Source organism: Podarcis melisellensis (genome assembly GCF_964234715.1).
Source record: "Podarcis melisellensis genome assembly, chromosome: 11".
NCBI classification, from domain to species: Eukaryota; Metazoa; Chordata; class Lepidosauria; order Squamata; family Lacertidae; genus Podarcis; species Podarcis melisellensis.
The window spans coordinates 45,363,842-45,380,202 of NC_138543.1; the positions used below are offsets into that span (position 1 = coordinate 45,363,842).

The window sequence follows — 16,361 nt, forward strand, 5'->3', positions numbered from 1 at the left end:
TTGAAATAAAGGTTGCATCTTGCTCAGATCAGTAGCAAACCTCTCAGTGGTTTTCATGGTTCTAAGTTATCTCTAGTCAGGTTCAAATTCTAAATTTTCCTTCTTCTTAAAGCCTGTGATCACGAACCAAGAAATGAAGTGATTACGCTTTAATGAATGAGTTGTGGTTTGCTCCAGAATGCCTGTGATAAACTTTTACAGCAACCAGTTAAGTAGTCAAATGGAATGTTTTCCTGTCCTAATTTAAAATTGGGAGCGCTCCTAAAAGGAACAAATTTAGGTTCAGTTTATATCTGCCTCAGATTAGTTTCTGTAAAAGGTCATCTCTGTCCAAGGTTGAGGCTTGGTCATGCAACCAGGAGCATACTGGCTCCTGGATGGCTACCCACCATTCTTCCTGTAGCTGTGACAGGCAGGTGCAAAGTGTGGGGCTGTGCTGTTCAGGCCATTGTTAGACTTTGAAGCCATCTTCTAGTGCAAAGATCCCTGGGAAATGCAGTTTAACTATATTTCACATCCTTTCGGATCCTTACTAAAGGCAGTAATCTTATAGAAAATTTTGACTGTCAACTTTTCCCCTTGGTAGACGGGCCAGCGCTGCACTAAATTGTCTAAAACGCTTTCATGAAATGAAGAAACGAGGACCGAAACCTTATAGCCTTCATCTAGATCACATTGTTCAGAAAGCCATGTCAACACATCAGCGAAGGGATCAGTATCGTGTGCAGAAAGACATCTTTATTCTAAAGGTAGTTATTTTACTTCAATGTCTGTGATTTTCCTTATTATTTTTGTAAACAGCAAATAATCTTTATTGATTTAAGCTGAATTTCCAAAATAAGAGTTGCTAGGAATTGCGAGTTTAAATGAAAACCTTTCATGGGGGGGGGGGGTAGGGTGGGGAAACTGTTGCACTAGAAATCTGTCATGGCTTCTGAGTGCAGAGAGAGAGAAAATGTGGGCACACATTTTGGTGGTGGTCTGTCTACAGTTCAATATATTTTAATAAACTGCAAACTTGTATATTACTTTCTAATGTCGATGCAAGTGTTGCAGCAGTTTGAACTTTGATTTCTCTTCTTCCTTCTGCTATTCAAGGATACTGATGAAGCACTGTTAATTAATCTAAGAGACAGCCAAGTTCTTCATCACAAAGAGAATCTTGAGTGGAATTGGAATCTGATAGGGACCATACTAAAGGTAAGCCGTTAAATGGCTCCCTAATTAATGTCTGAGGATTAAATTGAAATGAAAGGAAGTGGTCTTACAAAACTCTCTATCTATTTTGCAGTGGCCAAATATCAGCGTAAAGTTCAACAAAGATGAACAGTGGAACAGGTATTCATATTTATTAATGGAGGGCAGTTCCATTCTGCCTTGGCAGCTTGCTTTTCCTCCTACAACTGCTTCTGGGTGTTCTTGACACTTGTAAATTGTGGGGCACATTGTCTGTACAGTCGTATCTTGGAAGTAGAACACAATCCATTCTGGAAGTCTGTTCAGCTTCCGAAACGTTCGGAAACCAAAGCGTGGCTTCTGATTGGCTGCAAGAAGCCACAGAACCCGTGTCGGATGTTCGGGTTCCAAAAGAAAGTTTGAAAACCGGAACACTCACTTCCGGGTTTCGATTGTTCAGGGGCCAATTTGTTCTGGAGCCAAGGCATTTGAGTTCCAAGGTATGACTGTACTTAAGACTAGGATCCTCAGTCTCCTAGGTCTTAGTCCCACACTGTAACCACTACATCACACTGGCTTCTATTTGCTGGGTGTGTTTTTTCAAAGGTGAACTCATTCATTATTTGCTTTATGTTTTTTACCATCACTTGCTAAGAAATGTGACACATTTCCTGAAAAGGTGCTTGCATTTCTGTCTTTTCCCCAGTTACAGTTTTGAATAACCTGGCCTTTTGTGTGTTACGAATTAGAAAAGGCAATTCACTGAATTGAATTAACTCTCTTGGGGAAAAAGGACAGGGATGCCGATCTCAAGTTTCCCCTGCCTAATTGAGTAAGATGGATGGTTACAAAGAATATGACCTTTCTCCTGATGGCACCCTATTTATTGACTGCCTCAGCAAGAGTTGCTTCCCTGACACCAGTTTTTTTTCCTTTTAAGCACCAGGTCAAGACCCTTCTTGTTTTCATAGGTTTTAAAAAATTGTACTGGGTGCATCTCTCTGGTTCATGACATCTTTGGACCAAGTTTCCCAGTTACTAGTTTTATATTGGTTTTAGCTTCTGTGCATGAGCTGATTTTAGATTTGGCTACTGGAATTTTTATAATTGTTTTTAAAGTTTTTGTGTGTAAAGTTTTGAATTGTAGCTATATATTTTGAATGTTTCCATATATTGCACATAGAACTTAGTTAAATGGTAGCGTGCAAATAGAATGAACAAATAAATTAATAAATGCACATTGCTTGGGTTTTTTTGTATTAGGAAACTAATCTGCTCTTCCATCAGTAAACCAGTACAATCACAAGCAATACATAAGCTAGCAGCAGGGAGCAGGCAGGCTAGTATGGGAAGCGAATGTATTGACTTCACTATGACCCTATAATAGCATTTGCATTTAAGTACAGGTGCTAACATTTGAAAACATAAAGCCTCTTCGCCATCTCGTAGATGAAACAGTGTGGTATACACATTTGCCTGAAGCTTGCAACAAACTTTTCAGCACCTCATATGTCTGTTTAATGTTAGATTTATACGGCGACTGATGTATTTTTACAAGCCCAGCAGCAAATTGTATGCCAACCTGGATCTGGATTACGCAAAGGCCAAACAGCTCACAGTTGTAGGTTGCCAGTTAACTGAGTATCTCCTTGAATCTGAAGAGGTAAGATTCATTTTGTTTAGCTCTAAGTAACTACTAGCAGCTTCTTGTATTGTTGGCATTACCTTTTGGCGAGTTATTACCTTTATTGCATATTCTAAAAAATATTAGAAGATTCATTAGACCACGTTTGCCAGGTCTAAAGGAAGTGCAATTGGAACATTTAATTCAGGCTGGGAAATATGAGTATTTGCTGGTCAAAATCTTAGAAGAAGAATGGAGTTTATAAAAATGTATGGCTTATCCTGTTGATATATAAAGTTGGGGGAATGTAACACATTAGTAAGAGCCCTAAACTGTAGCAGTTCATTAATAAAATAAAAATGGCTTGATATCCCTGGAGTCCTTCATAGTCTTTACCCTGCTCCTTAACCTTTCACCGCAGGGCATCACTAGGTAAGCCGTAGTTACCCTCATCCTGATTGGCCAGTGAATCGCTAACTTTGACCAACTCAGTTAACAGAGCAGTAGATCTCTCAGTTTTATGGGAGGAGAGATCTAGCTGGTTACCAAGTCACTTCTCAGCCAGCTCCCAAACTCTGCCTATCCTCGCTGCCTAAACTCTAGAGCAGGCATGTCGAACCGGTCGATCTCCAGTCCCCCCCCCCCCCCAAAAAAAAGCTCAACAACTTTGGTCAATCCAATAGGTAGATCACTGCCAGTTTTTTATAGTGGGGGTAGATTGCAGTCTCTTGGGTGTTGGACATGCCTACTCTAGAGGATGAAGAGGTGCCTTTGGTGCCTTAAGTTTATTATTCAGAACACACAAGTATATCCAACAGTGTCGTTCAGCTGATGGTCAGGCTTAACATTAGCAGAGTAGCAGGGGAAGCAATTTCCAACAATTCCTTTTCCACCTGCAGATCCCTGTGCCCCCTAAATCTGCTCTGAAGGGTCTCCCAGTTCTCTGGAGCAGATTTATGAGTGGTGCTACAGGTTGGAGAGGTAATCACCAAAAATTGCACCCCTCTTCATTTCACTGAAGGAAGCCTTATCAGCTGAACAGCACCTCTGGAAACAAAGCATAGAGGATAAAATTGCAGCCCATTAAATAAACAAAGAAAAATGGTGGTTATAGATCCTGAGACTTGCCCTAGCTGGAATATTAATTCCTGATTCATCCCTTATGCACTGTAAGAGATCTATTATAAGAGGCAGTAGTGGATTCAGGAATCAATGTCAAAGTCTCCTCTACATTCCTTTGTCTACAAACCAAAGCAGCATGGACTCTAGGAAACATAATTAGTTAATTGTAGATGAAGACCACTTAGTGAAAAATCTAGCTTTCATATTTGTAGAGTTTTGCCTATGAAATTTACATGCTGGCCTGATAGGCTTCAGGATACTGGGAAGGGATGATACAGAGGTCAAATCACCATGCCCTTTTGCCCCTCAGGAAGGAAGACAGGAAGGAAAGAAGGAAGGAAGGCAGGTGCAACAAAAGGTAGATACAGACTTAAAATTATCTCAACTTTCTGTAGCCTAATGCTTTGCATTCCTAATTCTCTGTGACACATAAGGGGTAACAATTTAAAGGTGTTTGTCCTAGTCTATTTTCTTATTTTGTTTTTGTTTGACAAAATTCAGAAGCTGGTGGAAGAGGGAAAGGACCAGAAGGTGTTATGTTCACTTTTGTAAAAACCTGTTCTTGAGCTGCTTCACTCGTCACCTGCTAGTGTTAAGCGCTCACTAAACCTGGGACTGCCTGAGGCTTATTTACTCTTCTGACAGCTATAATCCCCACAGGAATTGACTTTTCAGCTCGTGACAAGATCATCTGAGGGCAGTATCACAGCAGATTCTCCCCACATTTCAAAGTTTACACATTTTGCAGCGTTTTCACAATGAAGGGTTTTCTTCTGGTTTTAATTTATTGGGTGCTTTTCAGTTTGATGGTTGCTTTCTTTCTCTTGTGCCCAAAGAAATGTAAATGGGTGTCTTTTTTTCAATGAGGCAGGGAAATGCTGCCAAAGGAACTGAAGTTTTTTTCTTTCTCTTTGAAGCAGGATGGACATGGTTACCTCGAAGAGTTAGTGAAAGATATTGTACACTGGCTCAATTCTTCTTCTGGACTGAAACCAGAACGCAGCCTCCAGAACAATGGGTTACTTAACACTCTTAGTCAGCACTACTTCTTGTTTTTTGGTACGCTCTCCTGCCAACCCCACGGAGTGAAAATGCTTGAAAAGTGTAACGTGTTTCAGTGGTAAGCATTATCTTCAGTTATAAGAATCTTTTGAACTACTCAGATCCTGGAAGTTTTAAAATGAATTCTTTCACTGTTCTTTAAATTTCTGTATAACTAGACGTGGTTAATTGACCCTAATTTTTACATTTTTTGAAAAAATAAAAGAAAAAGATAAATAGATTCCCAAAGGAACTAGGTTGCGTATACTGTTAAAAGTTGAATGAGCTCATCCAAACCATCTATATTTCATCTACATTATTAAGAACAGTACTAGATTCAAAAGTGTGCAATTAGATTTTATGAAAGTCACAGTACATTTTAAAAAGATAATATGCAGAACATTTCCCCAAGTTTGTATTTGTTTATAAAGTTTTTAACTAATCTATAGACCAAGCATGCTATCATTTTTCAGGAAAAAGAAAGCTTTCAATGTTGAAAGCTGGAGAAAACTCTCCAGCTTCCATTCAATAGAAATAATTTATATCCTATTTGACTACATGGGATTTTAGCGTAACTTCGCAGGGGGATGCAGGTGGTGCTGTGGTCTAAACCACTAAACCTCATGGGCTTGCCGATCAGAAGGTCAGCGGTTCGAATCCCTGCTACGGGGTGAGCTCCCATTCCTCGGTCCCAGCTCCTGTCAACCTAGCAGTTCGAAAGCATGACCAAAAAGTGCAAGTAGATAAATAGGTAACCCTCCAGCGGGAAGGTAAATGACATTCCTGTGCACTCCTCTGGTTTTGGTGCTCCGTTGTGCCAGAAGCGGCTTAGTCATGCTGGCCACATGACCTGGAAAAACTGTCTGCAGACAAATGCTGGCTCCCTCGGCCTGTAAAGCGAGATGAGTGCCACAACCCCAGAGTCATCTGTGCCTGGACTTAACTGTCAAGGGTTCTTTACATTTACCTTTTTTAGCAGGGGGAAGAAATATTCTTGGCCTGAAGAACTTAGTTTAAAATTTGATAACGGAGAAAGGCAACCAAAGAAGGGAAAATGGAGGGACTTTAAAAGTTAGTCTAATTCTCATACAGATTTACAATTAAATGTTTCCATCTTTTTCCAGTCTTCTTAATCTTTGCTCCTTGAAGAACCAGGATCACTTACTCAAACTGACTGTTTCTAGTTTGGACTACAGCAGAGATGGATTAGCAAGAGTCATTCTTTCCAAAATCCTAACGGCATCTACAGATGTAAGTGGCAACTCCTCTAAATGCCTACATTTTGAGGATTATATTTAAATGCATGTTTTCACAGGGTGGTGTTGGCCTAGGGAGACCTAGGTGTAAATACGTTTTTGATCTCAGCCCTGAGCTTGTGACTTTCGGATCAGTCGCTTTCTCTCAGCCTCAGTATAATCTCAAGGCAGTATATCATTTGCATTTAATTTTGATGGCTTGTTAAATGAATGGCTCTAGGTGTTCTGCATCAATGTATGTGAGCTAAAAGTAGGGAGAGGTATAGGTGCAGCCACACCACCTTGACCTTCTTGTGTTAAGTGGTAGGGTCTGAACATGCTTTAAAAGCCTCCTTCAGACTTTGCCGCTATGAGAATATTTTAAGTGGAACCTGCACTCTCATTGATGTTGGTGTGCTTGTGTGTATACCCCTGACCACTTCCCACATTGTGTATGTTCAAGCTGAGTGCTTGGAGAGAGCATGGATCTGGCTTTCTGTGTGCAAAATCTACTTTTCTCTACTGTATTTCCCTTGCCGTTGATTTGCTTGTTTACTTGCTTCATAGAGCTGTAGGCTATATGCCACAAAACACTTACGAGTACTGCTGAGAGCCAACGTAGAGTTCTTCAGCAACTGGGGAATCGAGTTACTGGTCACCCAGCTCCATGACAAGAATAAAGCCATTTCTTCTGAAGCACTTGATATCCTCGATGAGGCATGTGAAGACAAGGTGAGAATCCTGCCGTCCATTCTTAAAGTTACCGTGAATGAATACTGTTGTGTATCAGTTTATTGAGAAGCACGTCATACTTCTCATGCAATGGTCTTAGGCCTGGGCGATATATCATCCAGGACCTGTCTGTGATGTCGGATTCATTCAGCGGTATATCACTGGTGAAACTGCCACTGCTCCTGAGTCCCTCTGCTAGCGACTTCCTCCTGTGGGTATTGCTTGTTCCTCCCTCTGCATCTTTTAACTGCTCAGCTGAAGAGTGTACGGTTCCTGCTCCCCTCCGAGCAGTTAAAGGATCCCCCAGCCCAGCACTGGCTCCCACCCAAGCGGGGCAAGCACCAGGGATGGGGAGGCCTCCCCATTATTGTATATATTGAAATTTCCTGCTAATTCCTTATTGACGTGAGTGCCAGTGTAACCAAACTGATTTCCTGAGACATAACTGCCCTCCCACTCCCTGGCTCTCTCTTTTAGGCAAATCTTCATGCTCTTATTCAGATGAAACCAGCGTTGTCTCATCTTGGAGACAAGGGCTTGCTTCTGCTCTTAAGGTAAACACTAAATATGTTACTTCATATGAGAACAAACCAAATTAACTTGCATTTTCCTAATCGGTGAACATGTTTATAAATGGTATATGATGGTACTTTTTCAGGTTCCTGTCAATCCCAAAAGGGTTTTCCTATCTAAATGAACGAGGCTATGTGACAAAACAAATGGAAAAATGGCAGAAGGTACTTTTAAACAAATCCAGATCTCTCTGTGAAATTCATAACTTGTTATGCTGAGACTTTGCTTGGCTAAAGCCAGCCCTTTAGACTTCCCAAGAATGAATGTGCTAGCTCCATCCAGTCATGGCCCAGTTGTGTTTCTTCATTCAGAAGGTGAGATAGAGCCACTTGCATTGCTCTCAGGTCTGTGGACCTGACGGGTTTTTAAGGGTTCCTGAATTTAGGCATAGTGCTCAGCTTCATTGCATCTGGCAGTCCTGCTTTGGTTGGGCCCATTATGTATAAACTACTGGCATATGAGAACTGAAAAGTTAGGCTTACAGGCCTGATCCAGAACCGATTTTCCCACTGGAATTAGATTCTCTTTGGATAACTTTTGTTCAAACTGTACTTTATACAGCTCTGTATCTAGGAGGAAACAGCTCCCAGGGAGTTTAAGTTAAGAAGTTGCAGGAAGGAGGATTCCAGGTGTATAGTTGAAGATAAGCACTTGTGATGCTTTAGAGGAAAAGGACACGGGACAGATTTACAGAGAAAAAGCAGCAGGGAGGAAAGGCTAATCTTTGCCCAGAAGAGAAATGCCCACACCAGTTTGCTCTCACCCAGAGCTCCCTTTGGTTAGAAAATGTGGCTGCTGGAAATGATTCAACATAACATTTAATTTCAGCTTTTTTGAAAAAGGCTATTTGGGCCAAAATTTGAAGAGGAGAATAAATCCTTTGGCAACATATGAAATGACACTTGAATGTATTCGCTTACTAAATGGGGTAGCGATCTGCTCCATCATGGAAGAGAACTGTACAGAATTGCTATGGAGAGGAAATTCACAAGTTAGAAAAAGTAAATCCCATTTATATCAGACAGGTTATTCTGTAAAAATGAGAGAGAGAGAATGTTCTAGGGATAATAGGGTTTCAGCCATTTCCCAGTCTTGCCCATTATTCTAGAACAAAAGGCTTTGCATCATGAATTAATTTATTTATAGTTACAGATAGGTAGCCGTGTTGGTCTGCCATAGTCAAAACAAAAAAAAATTCCTTCCAGTAGCACCTTAAAGACCAACTAAGTTAGTTCTTGGTATGAGCTTTCGTGTGCATGCACACTTCTTCAGATACACTGAAACAGAAGTCACCAGACCCTTCTATATAGTGAGAAGGTGGGGAGCTCATCACAGCTATCTGCCAATCACCCATTCCCACCACCCTTCTGAGTAATACCCCTCCCCACCTTCTCACTATATAGAAGGGTCTGGTGACTTCTGTTTCAGTGTATCTGAAGAAGTGTGCATGCACACGAAAGCTCATACCAAGAACTAACTTAGTTGGTCTTTAAGGTGCTACTGGAAGGATTTTTTTTTTGTTTTAATTTATTTATTGCAGTGTGTTTAGACAGCTAAACATCAGAATATCCAAGATCAAGAAACAACAAAACACATAAAAGTAAAACTTCAAACATATTCAAAATGCTATTAATGGACAAATTAACGAGAATACAAAACTAGTAAAGATCAGGTGAAGAAAAATGGTTTTTTGTATATACCAAAAGCCCACAGTTGAAGGAGGAAGGGAATTCCAGAGAACTGGTGCCACAACACTAAAGGCCCTGTTCTATGTAGCCGAGCCACCAGGCATGTAAATAAATATTTTCATTCCAAAATAGCTTTCGCCTTTTAATCAAACGTTTGACTTCAAAAACCTGCAGTGGTTCCCTTGGAATTATGAAAATAAGGAGGTTTTCCTCATTTGGATCACAGTGTCGCATAGTACAGTAATATGAATACAAAAATCTGCTGGAGATTTCTCTCTCTCTCATGAGCTCTGTATCCCATCATCTTAGGAGTACAACTTAAAGTATGTCGATTTGATAGAAGAGCAACTCAATGAAGCACTTACCACATACCGCAAACCTGTTGATGGCGATAATTATGTTCGCCGGAGCAACCAAAGGTAAGCTAAGTTGCAAACGATCTTGACTGGTTTGCTAAAGCAATTGCTACATATGAGATGACTGTGTGACTGGTTTTTGAAATAAGGAGTAAAAATTGAAATACTTTATTGTCACTTGTACAACTTGTATACAGTGAGATTACACGAGCACCCCCCACTCAGCTCTCTTAGTCTTAATTCCCCTTGTTTACTGACGCACACCCACCAAACCCGAAAGTCAGTTGCCCTGTTGTTATCTTTTCATTCAGCAGCCTAACAGCCCACGGATAGAAGCTGTTCTTTCCCCTGTTGGTGCGACTAATCATGCTTCTATATCTTCTGCCCGAGGGCAGGAGATCAAGAAAGTGCTCATCAGGGTGTGAATCATCCCTGAGAATTTTCCTCACTCTACTGAGGCAACGTTCTTCCACTATTTCATCCAACGGATTCACGGGACAGCCCATAATATCTTGTGCTGTATTCACCACCCTCTGTAGGCACTTCCTATCGGTTGATGTCAAACCAGCGTACCACACCATGATACAGTATGAAAGGACACTTTCTATTGTTTACTATGCAAACAGACCATTTTTCTTTCTGGCAGATTACAGCGGCCACATGTCTATCTGCCGGTTCACCTCTATGGACAACTGGTACACCACAAAACAGGCTGTCATTTGTTGGAAGCCCAGGTGAGGAAATTTAATATACCTGATTCAAAATCAAGGTAACATTAAATACATTGCAGCCTTCTTGGAATTGCGCCGCCCCCCCAATTTGTTTGGTTGTTACTGGTTCAGGGTTGTGTGGCATATACAACCTCATTGTGAAATTTGTGGTTGGTTTTTTTCTATTTAGACTACAGAAGAGGAACTCCAAGGTCATGCGTGCATCTATGTTCTATAAAATAAGCTTACTTTGGCCAGGGATTAAATTTTCTCACTTAGCTGGAGCACATAGAAGACTCTTTTTCATGGATTGAAATAGTGAGTGAGATGTGTAGACTTTGCTTGCAGAACAGAAAGCAAGAGTTGTAGCCAAGGTAGCACTGAGTAAAATGTCCTGCTAGCACAAGGATTTTCACTTGTGCCGCAGGAGTCCTCCTCCCTGCATACCCCCAAAATTTATAATAATAATAATAATAATAATTTATTATTTATACCCCACCCATCTGGCTGGGCCTCCCCAGCCACTCTGGGCGGCTTCCATAAAAGCCAAAAATACAGTAAAATATCACACGTTAAAAACTTCCCTGCCTTAAGATGTCTTCTGAATGTCAGGTAGTTGTTTATCGCTTTGACATCTGCTGGAAGGGCGTTCCACAGGGTGGGCGCCACTACCGAGAAGGCCCTCTGCCTGGTTCCCTGTAGCTTTGTATCTCGCAATGAGGGAACCGCCAGAAGGCCCTCGGCGCTGGACCTCAGCGTCCGGGCAGAATGATGGGGGTGGAGATGCTCCTTCAGGTATACTGGACCGAGGTCATGGCTTCAAGTCCTACATTGGGCAAAAGATTCCTGCAATGTAGGCGGTTGGACTAGATGAACCTCATGGTCCCTTCCAACTCTACAATTCTGTGATCTATGAACCTTCTAAAGCAGATTGGTGGAGGGCAAGGGGGGGGGGAGGTTTGTTGGGCAAGTGGACTTAGATGCTGCCCCAAGTACTTTTTTGGTAATCCCACGGGAATTGACCCACAGAATCATGAAAGGCCCTGGATTCTGCAGTGGAACTGCTTTGGTCTGCCTGAGGATCCTATTGCCTTTTAGTCTTTCTACATTTTTATTCTATGAATATTGACTTCTGGGGTAGGGTGTCAAACACTGGTAGGTGGTGGTATCTTCCTCTGCCAACTGTCACCTAGCTGCAGCCATTCCATAAGGCTGCAGCAGAGAGAGAGAAGGGAGGCAGGGCCACAATATCAGCTGCGCTGAGAGATCAGAAACTTTTGGCACCTACTTTCCATGAAATGTTTCCAGCTGGAAGGGAATGCACTTTACAGCACACAACTTGTGCATGGATTTGCTTTTTTTTTCTTCCTTTCTTCATTCTGAGATGCTATAGCTAAGGACTAGCTGATTGGTTCTGAAATGTGCAAGATACTGCTGTTCTTAGCTTATGTGATCCAATTCTGAGTTGTGTCTTCTCAATTTTGAACTGAAAGAAGAAAAGAATACTGGCTTATTTTTATAGAATTTGAATTACATGTTTGTGTTTTTAAATATTTCTTCTTAAAATGAAAAAAAGAGCCTTATTTAATGACCAGAGCTGTTAGTGTTGTTCTGTATTTCTGCCTTTAGTTTTACCATTGGTGCTCTTGTTTAAATGGTTGGTGGTTTTTGAAACATTAGTTTTCAATTTTTTTATATTAAAAAAATTACTAAACCTATTTGTATTTTGCTATTAGCATTTATGTAAGTTTGAAAAGCAATTCAGCAGATTTGAAGAATGTTAAGCTTCACATTGAAGCTACTTTGTGATTGATCTTTTTATTCTTTAGAGTATTGTTCCTGACCTCAGTTACACTGTTCGTTCCCCCATGCTGGATAAATGGGAAGGGATTAAGCAGCTGAAGGCAGCTCTCTGGGCTCTGGTTAGTAAAAAAATAAAAATCCACCATGGTGTTTTCTGCATTTCTGCAACCAAAATAACAATAATGCTTCCCCCAAATATCTGTTTTTGATTTTTGGATGTTGCAAATTACAGTGGTACCTCAGGTTACAGAAATTTCAAGTTACAGACTCCGCTAAACCAGAAATAGTACCTCGGGTTAAGAACAGAAATCGTGTGGCGGCAGCGGGAGGCCCCATTAGCTAAAGTGGTACCTCGGGTTAAGAACAGTTTCAGGTTAAGAACGGGCCTCAAGAACGAATTACTGTATTTTCTGGAGTATAGGACTACTTTTTAACCCAGGAAAATCTTCTCAAAAGTTGGGGGTCGTCTTATACGCCGGCTACAGCAGCAGCTTCTGCAGCAACTCCCCACCAAAGGGCAAAACAAAAGCAGATTAAATCAGAGGACACCAAGCTCTCTAGATGAAGCAGAAATACGCTTGAAAATTGGCCCCAGAAGCCCCCCCCCCAATCACCAGCAACAGAATGACCCTAACTGCTCCCAGTAGTAGACCACGTGGTCCAAAATGGCGGCCTCACATTGCCTCAGCAACTAGACACGTGGCCGCTGCCTCAGCCCAAGCAGCCCCTGCAGTAAAAGAAAAGGAAAGGCTCACACCAATGGCAGGGAACCAACAACAGCAGAGTGCAGCACAGCCGAAGGGGCAAGCGAGGGTAGAAAACGGCTGGGAGGGGGAGGGAAGCCGATTATCAAGCCACGAGGGCAATGACAAAGGGAGCAGTTCGGACAGGGGAAGCTGAGAGGGGGAGGTGGCCGGGAACAGAGAAACACGGAAGGTTTTTCGCTACGAGGGCGGCAAAGTTGTAAAGCGAGAGCGGCAGTTGAGGCAACACTCCTCTCAAATGCCCTGCTCCCCACGCACAGCTATGGTCTCACCCACTGCCAATTGGTTCGGGGTGTCTGATAAAGGCTGGTTTGAAATGGCGCCTGTCAGCTGTTCCACGTCCCAAGCAAATTCCACAAGAGCGGCTCAACAAAAGCAGTAAAAAATCACCCCAAAATGCTTCAGCAGGTCCGACAAAAGCAATAACTGAGTGAAGTTCAGCGACATCCAGCGATTGAGGAAGCGAGCCAAAGAGGAAGCCCTCCAGCTCGCTCCTCTGTTCAAATGGACCCGGCAACGCGCCCCACCCACCCTGGCCACTGGGAAGTGGAGCGGATTTCCGAGCCAGACTGGAGACTGGTTTTTTAAATTTTTATTTGCTGTGCTTTGGAAAAGGGGTAGTCTTATATGGCGAGTATATCCAAAACTCTATATTTTAACTGGAAAAGTTGGGGGTCGTCTTATACGCCCAGTTGTCTTATACGCCAGAAAATACGGTAAGTTCTTAACCCGAGGTGCCACTGTAAATGTCCACAGACACAGTAAATAATTACTAAGCACTTAATACAGTGGTGCCCCGCAAGACAAATGCCTCGCAGGACGAAAAACCCGCTAGACGAAAGGGTTTTCCGTTTTTCAATGCGCTTCGCAAGACGAAGTTCCCTATGGGCTTGCTTCGCAAGACGAAAATGTCTTGCGAGTCTTGCGTTTTTTTCCCGCTCCCCCCCCCTTTTCTAAGCCGTTAATAGCCTTTTAGCCGCTAAGCCTTTAATAGCCGCTAAGCCGCTAATAGGGTTGCTTCGCAAGACGAAAAAACTGCTAGACAAAGAGACTCGCAGAACGGATTATTTTCGTCTTGCGAGGCACCACTGTACACGTTATTTCCCTGAATAATATAGATTTGTCTTGACTGCTAATAGTAGGGCATTCAGGATTTGATAATCAATTTTCAGTGTTTGAAGCCACTAGTCTTTTTCCTTTTAATCCAAATGATTTCTCAAATTGTAGAAGGTGAGGTACATGAGGGCATTGCATCTAAAGACAAAAGACTCTGCAATGTGGAAGGGAGCATATCAACCCAACCCTATATTTCTAGCCAAATTAACAATCATATTTGTGTGTGTGTGTGTGTGTGTGTGTGTGTGTGTGTGTGAGAGAGAGAGAGAGAGAGAGAGAGAGAGAGAGAGAGAATATAAAAGATTTAAAGTCATTTCTGTGAAGTTGGGAAAGTAGGTAGACTGTAACAAGGTTCTATTAAATTTTTTTTTTAAAAAAAGGCTTGAATTGGGGTGAAAGAGACTCGGCTGTAGGTAAAAAGAAATTTATAGCTTATACTGTATACAAAATATCTAAAGTTTGTTCATCAAGTTCTAACCAATACTCCTTTGTTATATGACATAGTATCAGCAATATCAGCCAATAGCAAATTTGATCACAAATTATTTACATTACAGGGTAATATTGGATCTTCAAACTGGGGTCTGAATTTGCTTCAAGAAGAAAATGTCATCCCTGATATATTAGCACTTGCCCAGCATTGTGAAGTCCTATCTATTAGAGGGTAGGTATAACATGGTTTGAAATTGATTTTTAAAGGGTTTATAGGATTTTTATTTTGCCCTGAAGTCTTTAAAATGATTCTATGCCATCTGCTGCTTCATTCTTTAGAAATGGTATATAATTTTAAGATGAAGAAAGGCACAACACCCTTTTTATTAAAAAAAAAAAAAATCAGATGACTTACTATTAAAAGAGCAAGTTGCTACTTACTATTATGTTAATAGATTTTCTGTGTGACATTAGTTTTGCAGCCTTATTTGTGGGTGTGGGTGTTTTGTAGTCATGATTTGTGGAGCACACACAGAAGATGGGAAAAAAACTGGATGTCTCCTACTGTATTGAGTGATAATTTTAAGTATTATAAGCATGTAGGGAATGAAATAACACTTATATCTGTTACATGCCTATCCCCTTAGAGAATAAGGCTGCAACCTTATCTAGGAATAAGCCTCCTTGAACTAAGTGAGACTTATTTCTGAGTAGACATGTACAAGATTACACCTCAGAGTTGTAGGCCAATTTACACAAAGGAATTGTATTTTTCATTTCACATGTATATTGACAGCACAAGTAACATTTCCTGAGGGGAGGGAAAAGAAGCTGGAGAAGTGTTTTGGTGGCCTGAATGTAAAATACATATTTGTTTGAACTGGATTTCTGTTTTATAAACATAGGACGTGTGTCTATGTGCTTGGCCTGATAGCCAAAACAAAACAAGGTTGTGACATTCTAAAGCATCACAACTGGGATGCAGTGAGACACAGTCGTAGGCAGCCTTGGCCAGTCGTCCCCGATGACATGGAGCAACTCTGCAACGAACTCTCCTCTATTCCCAGCACGCTCAGTTTGAACTCTGAATCTACCAGTTCAAGGCACAACAGTGAAAGTGAATCTGCACCGTCAAGTAAGTATGCACAGCAGTGCCAGCACAGCTAGTAAATTCCCTTTGGGGAAAAAGCAGATCATGGGTCTGGCCAGTGAAATCAATAGAATCGTAGAGCTGGAAGGCACCTCAGGGGTCATCTAGTCCAACCACCTACAGTGAAGGATTCTCAACTAAGGCATATATGATAGATGGCCATCCAACCTCTGCTTAAAAAAGCTCCAAGGAAGGAGAGTCCTCAACCTTATGAGAGAGTCTGTTCCACTCTTGAATAGCTCTTGCTGTTAGAAAGTTCTTCCTGATGTTCAGTTGGAATCTCCTTTTGCCTATCCATTTTGAGAAGGCATTAACTTTCTAATCTGAAGGTATTCTGTATAGCCATACCTCGGGTTACAGCCACTCCAGATTGCGTTTTTTCGGGTTGCGGACCGCTGAAACCCGGAAGTACCAGAACGGGTTACTTCCGGGTTTCGGCAGTCGCACATGCACAGAAGCGCTAAATCGCGCTTTGCGCATGTGCAGAAGCACCGAATCCCAACCCACGCGTGTGCAGACGCGGGTTGCGAACATGCATCCCACACGGATCACGTTCGCAACCCGAGCATCCACTGTGTGCTTAATGGATAAAGACGAGGTTTATAGAACGTGGCTGGGTATCCTTTGATAAATTCAGAAATGATTGGGCTATAGGGTGTCCAGAATGTCACTTTGCTGATCAGAGGCACTTTGATTCAGCTGAAAGCTTTCATCAGTGAAAGGAGGGAATTTCCACTTACTCCCCTCCCTACTATACTGTACAGTCCCCCAACCCTTTGGGGCAGATTGCAGCTGCTGGGGGAAGGAGAATTGGCAAAAACCTCACCCTCTATGTCCTG

At 41.8% G+C, this 16,361-nt stretch overlaps 1 protein-coding gene across 3 annotated transcripts in view; it reads left to right on the plus strand.

Moving 5' to 3' along the window:
* RICTOR (RPTOR independent companion of MTOR complex 2) overlaps window positions 1-16,361 on the plus strand; it is a 63,328-nt gene that overhangs the window by 32,099 nt on the left and 14,868 nt on the right. Inside the window, exons 17-31 of one of the 3 annotated variants that reach the window (XM_081929542.1) lie at window positions 587-749; window positions 1,099-1,200; window positions 1,292-1,338; window positions 2,704-2,839; window positions 4,233-4,280; window positions 4,840-5,042; window positions 6,088-6,214; window positions 6,766-6,930; window positions 7,408-7,484; window positions 7,589-7,667; window positions 9,501-9,610; window positions 10,194-10,281; window positions 12,087-12,179; window positions 14,498-14,604; window positions 15,278-15,507. In XM_081929542.1, coding sequence (XP_081785668.1) covers window positions 587-749; window positions 1,099-1,200; window positions 1,292-1,338; window positions 2,704-2,839; window positions 4,233-4,280; window positions 4,840-5,042; window positions 6,088-6,214; window positions 6,766-6,930; window positions 7,408-7,484; window positions 7,589-7,667; window positions 9,501-9,610; window positions 10,194-10,281; window positions 12,087-12,179; window positions 14,498-14,604; window positions 15,278-15,507 — 1,775 coding nt within the window. The remainder of the gene's footprint in view (window positions 1-586; window positions 750-1,098; window positions 1,201-1,291; window positions 1,339-2,703; window positions 2,840-4,232; window positions 4,281-4,839; window positions 5,043-6,087; window positions 6,215-6,765; window positions 6,931-7,407; window positions 7,485-7,588; window positions 7,668-9,500; window positions 9,611-10,193; window positions 10,282-12,086; window positions 12,180-14,497; window positions 14,605-15,277; window positions 15,508-16,361) is intronic. The other 2 variants (XM_081929543.1, XM_081929544.1) reach the window with 2 other exon arrangements.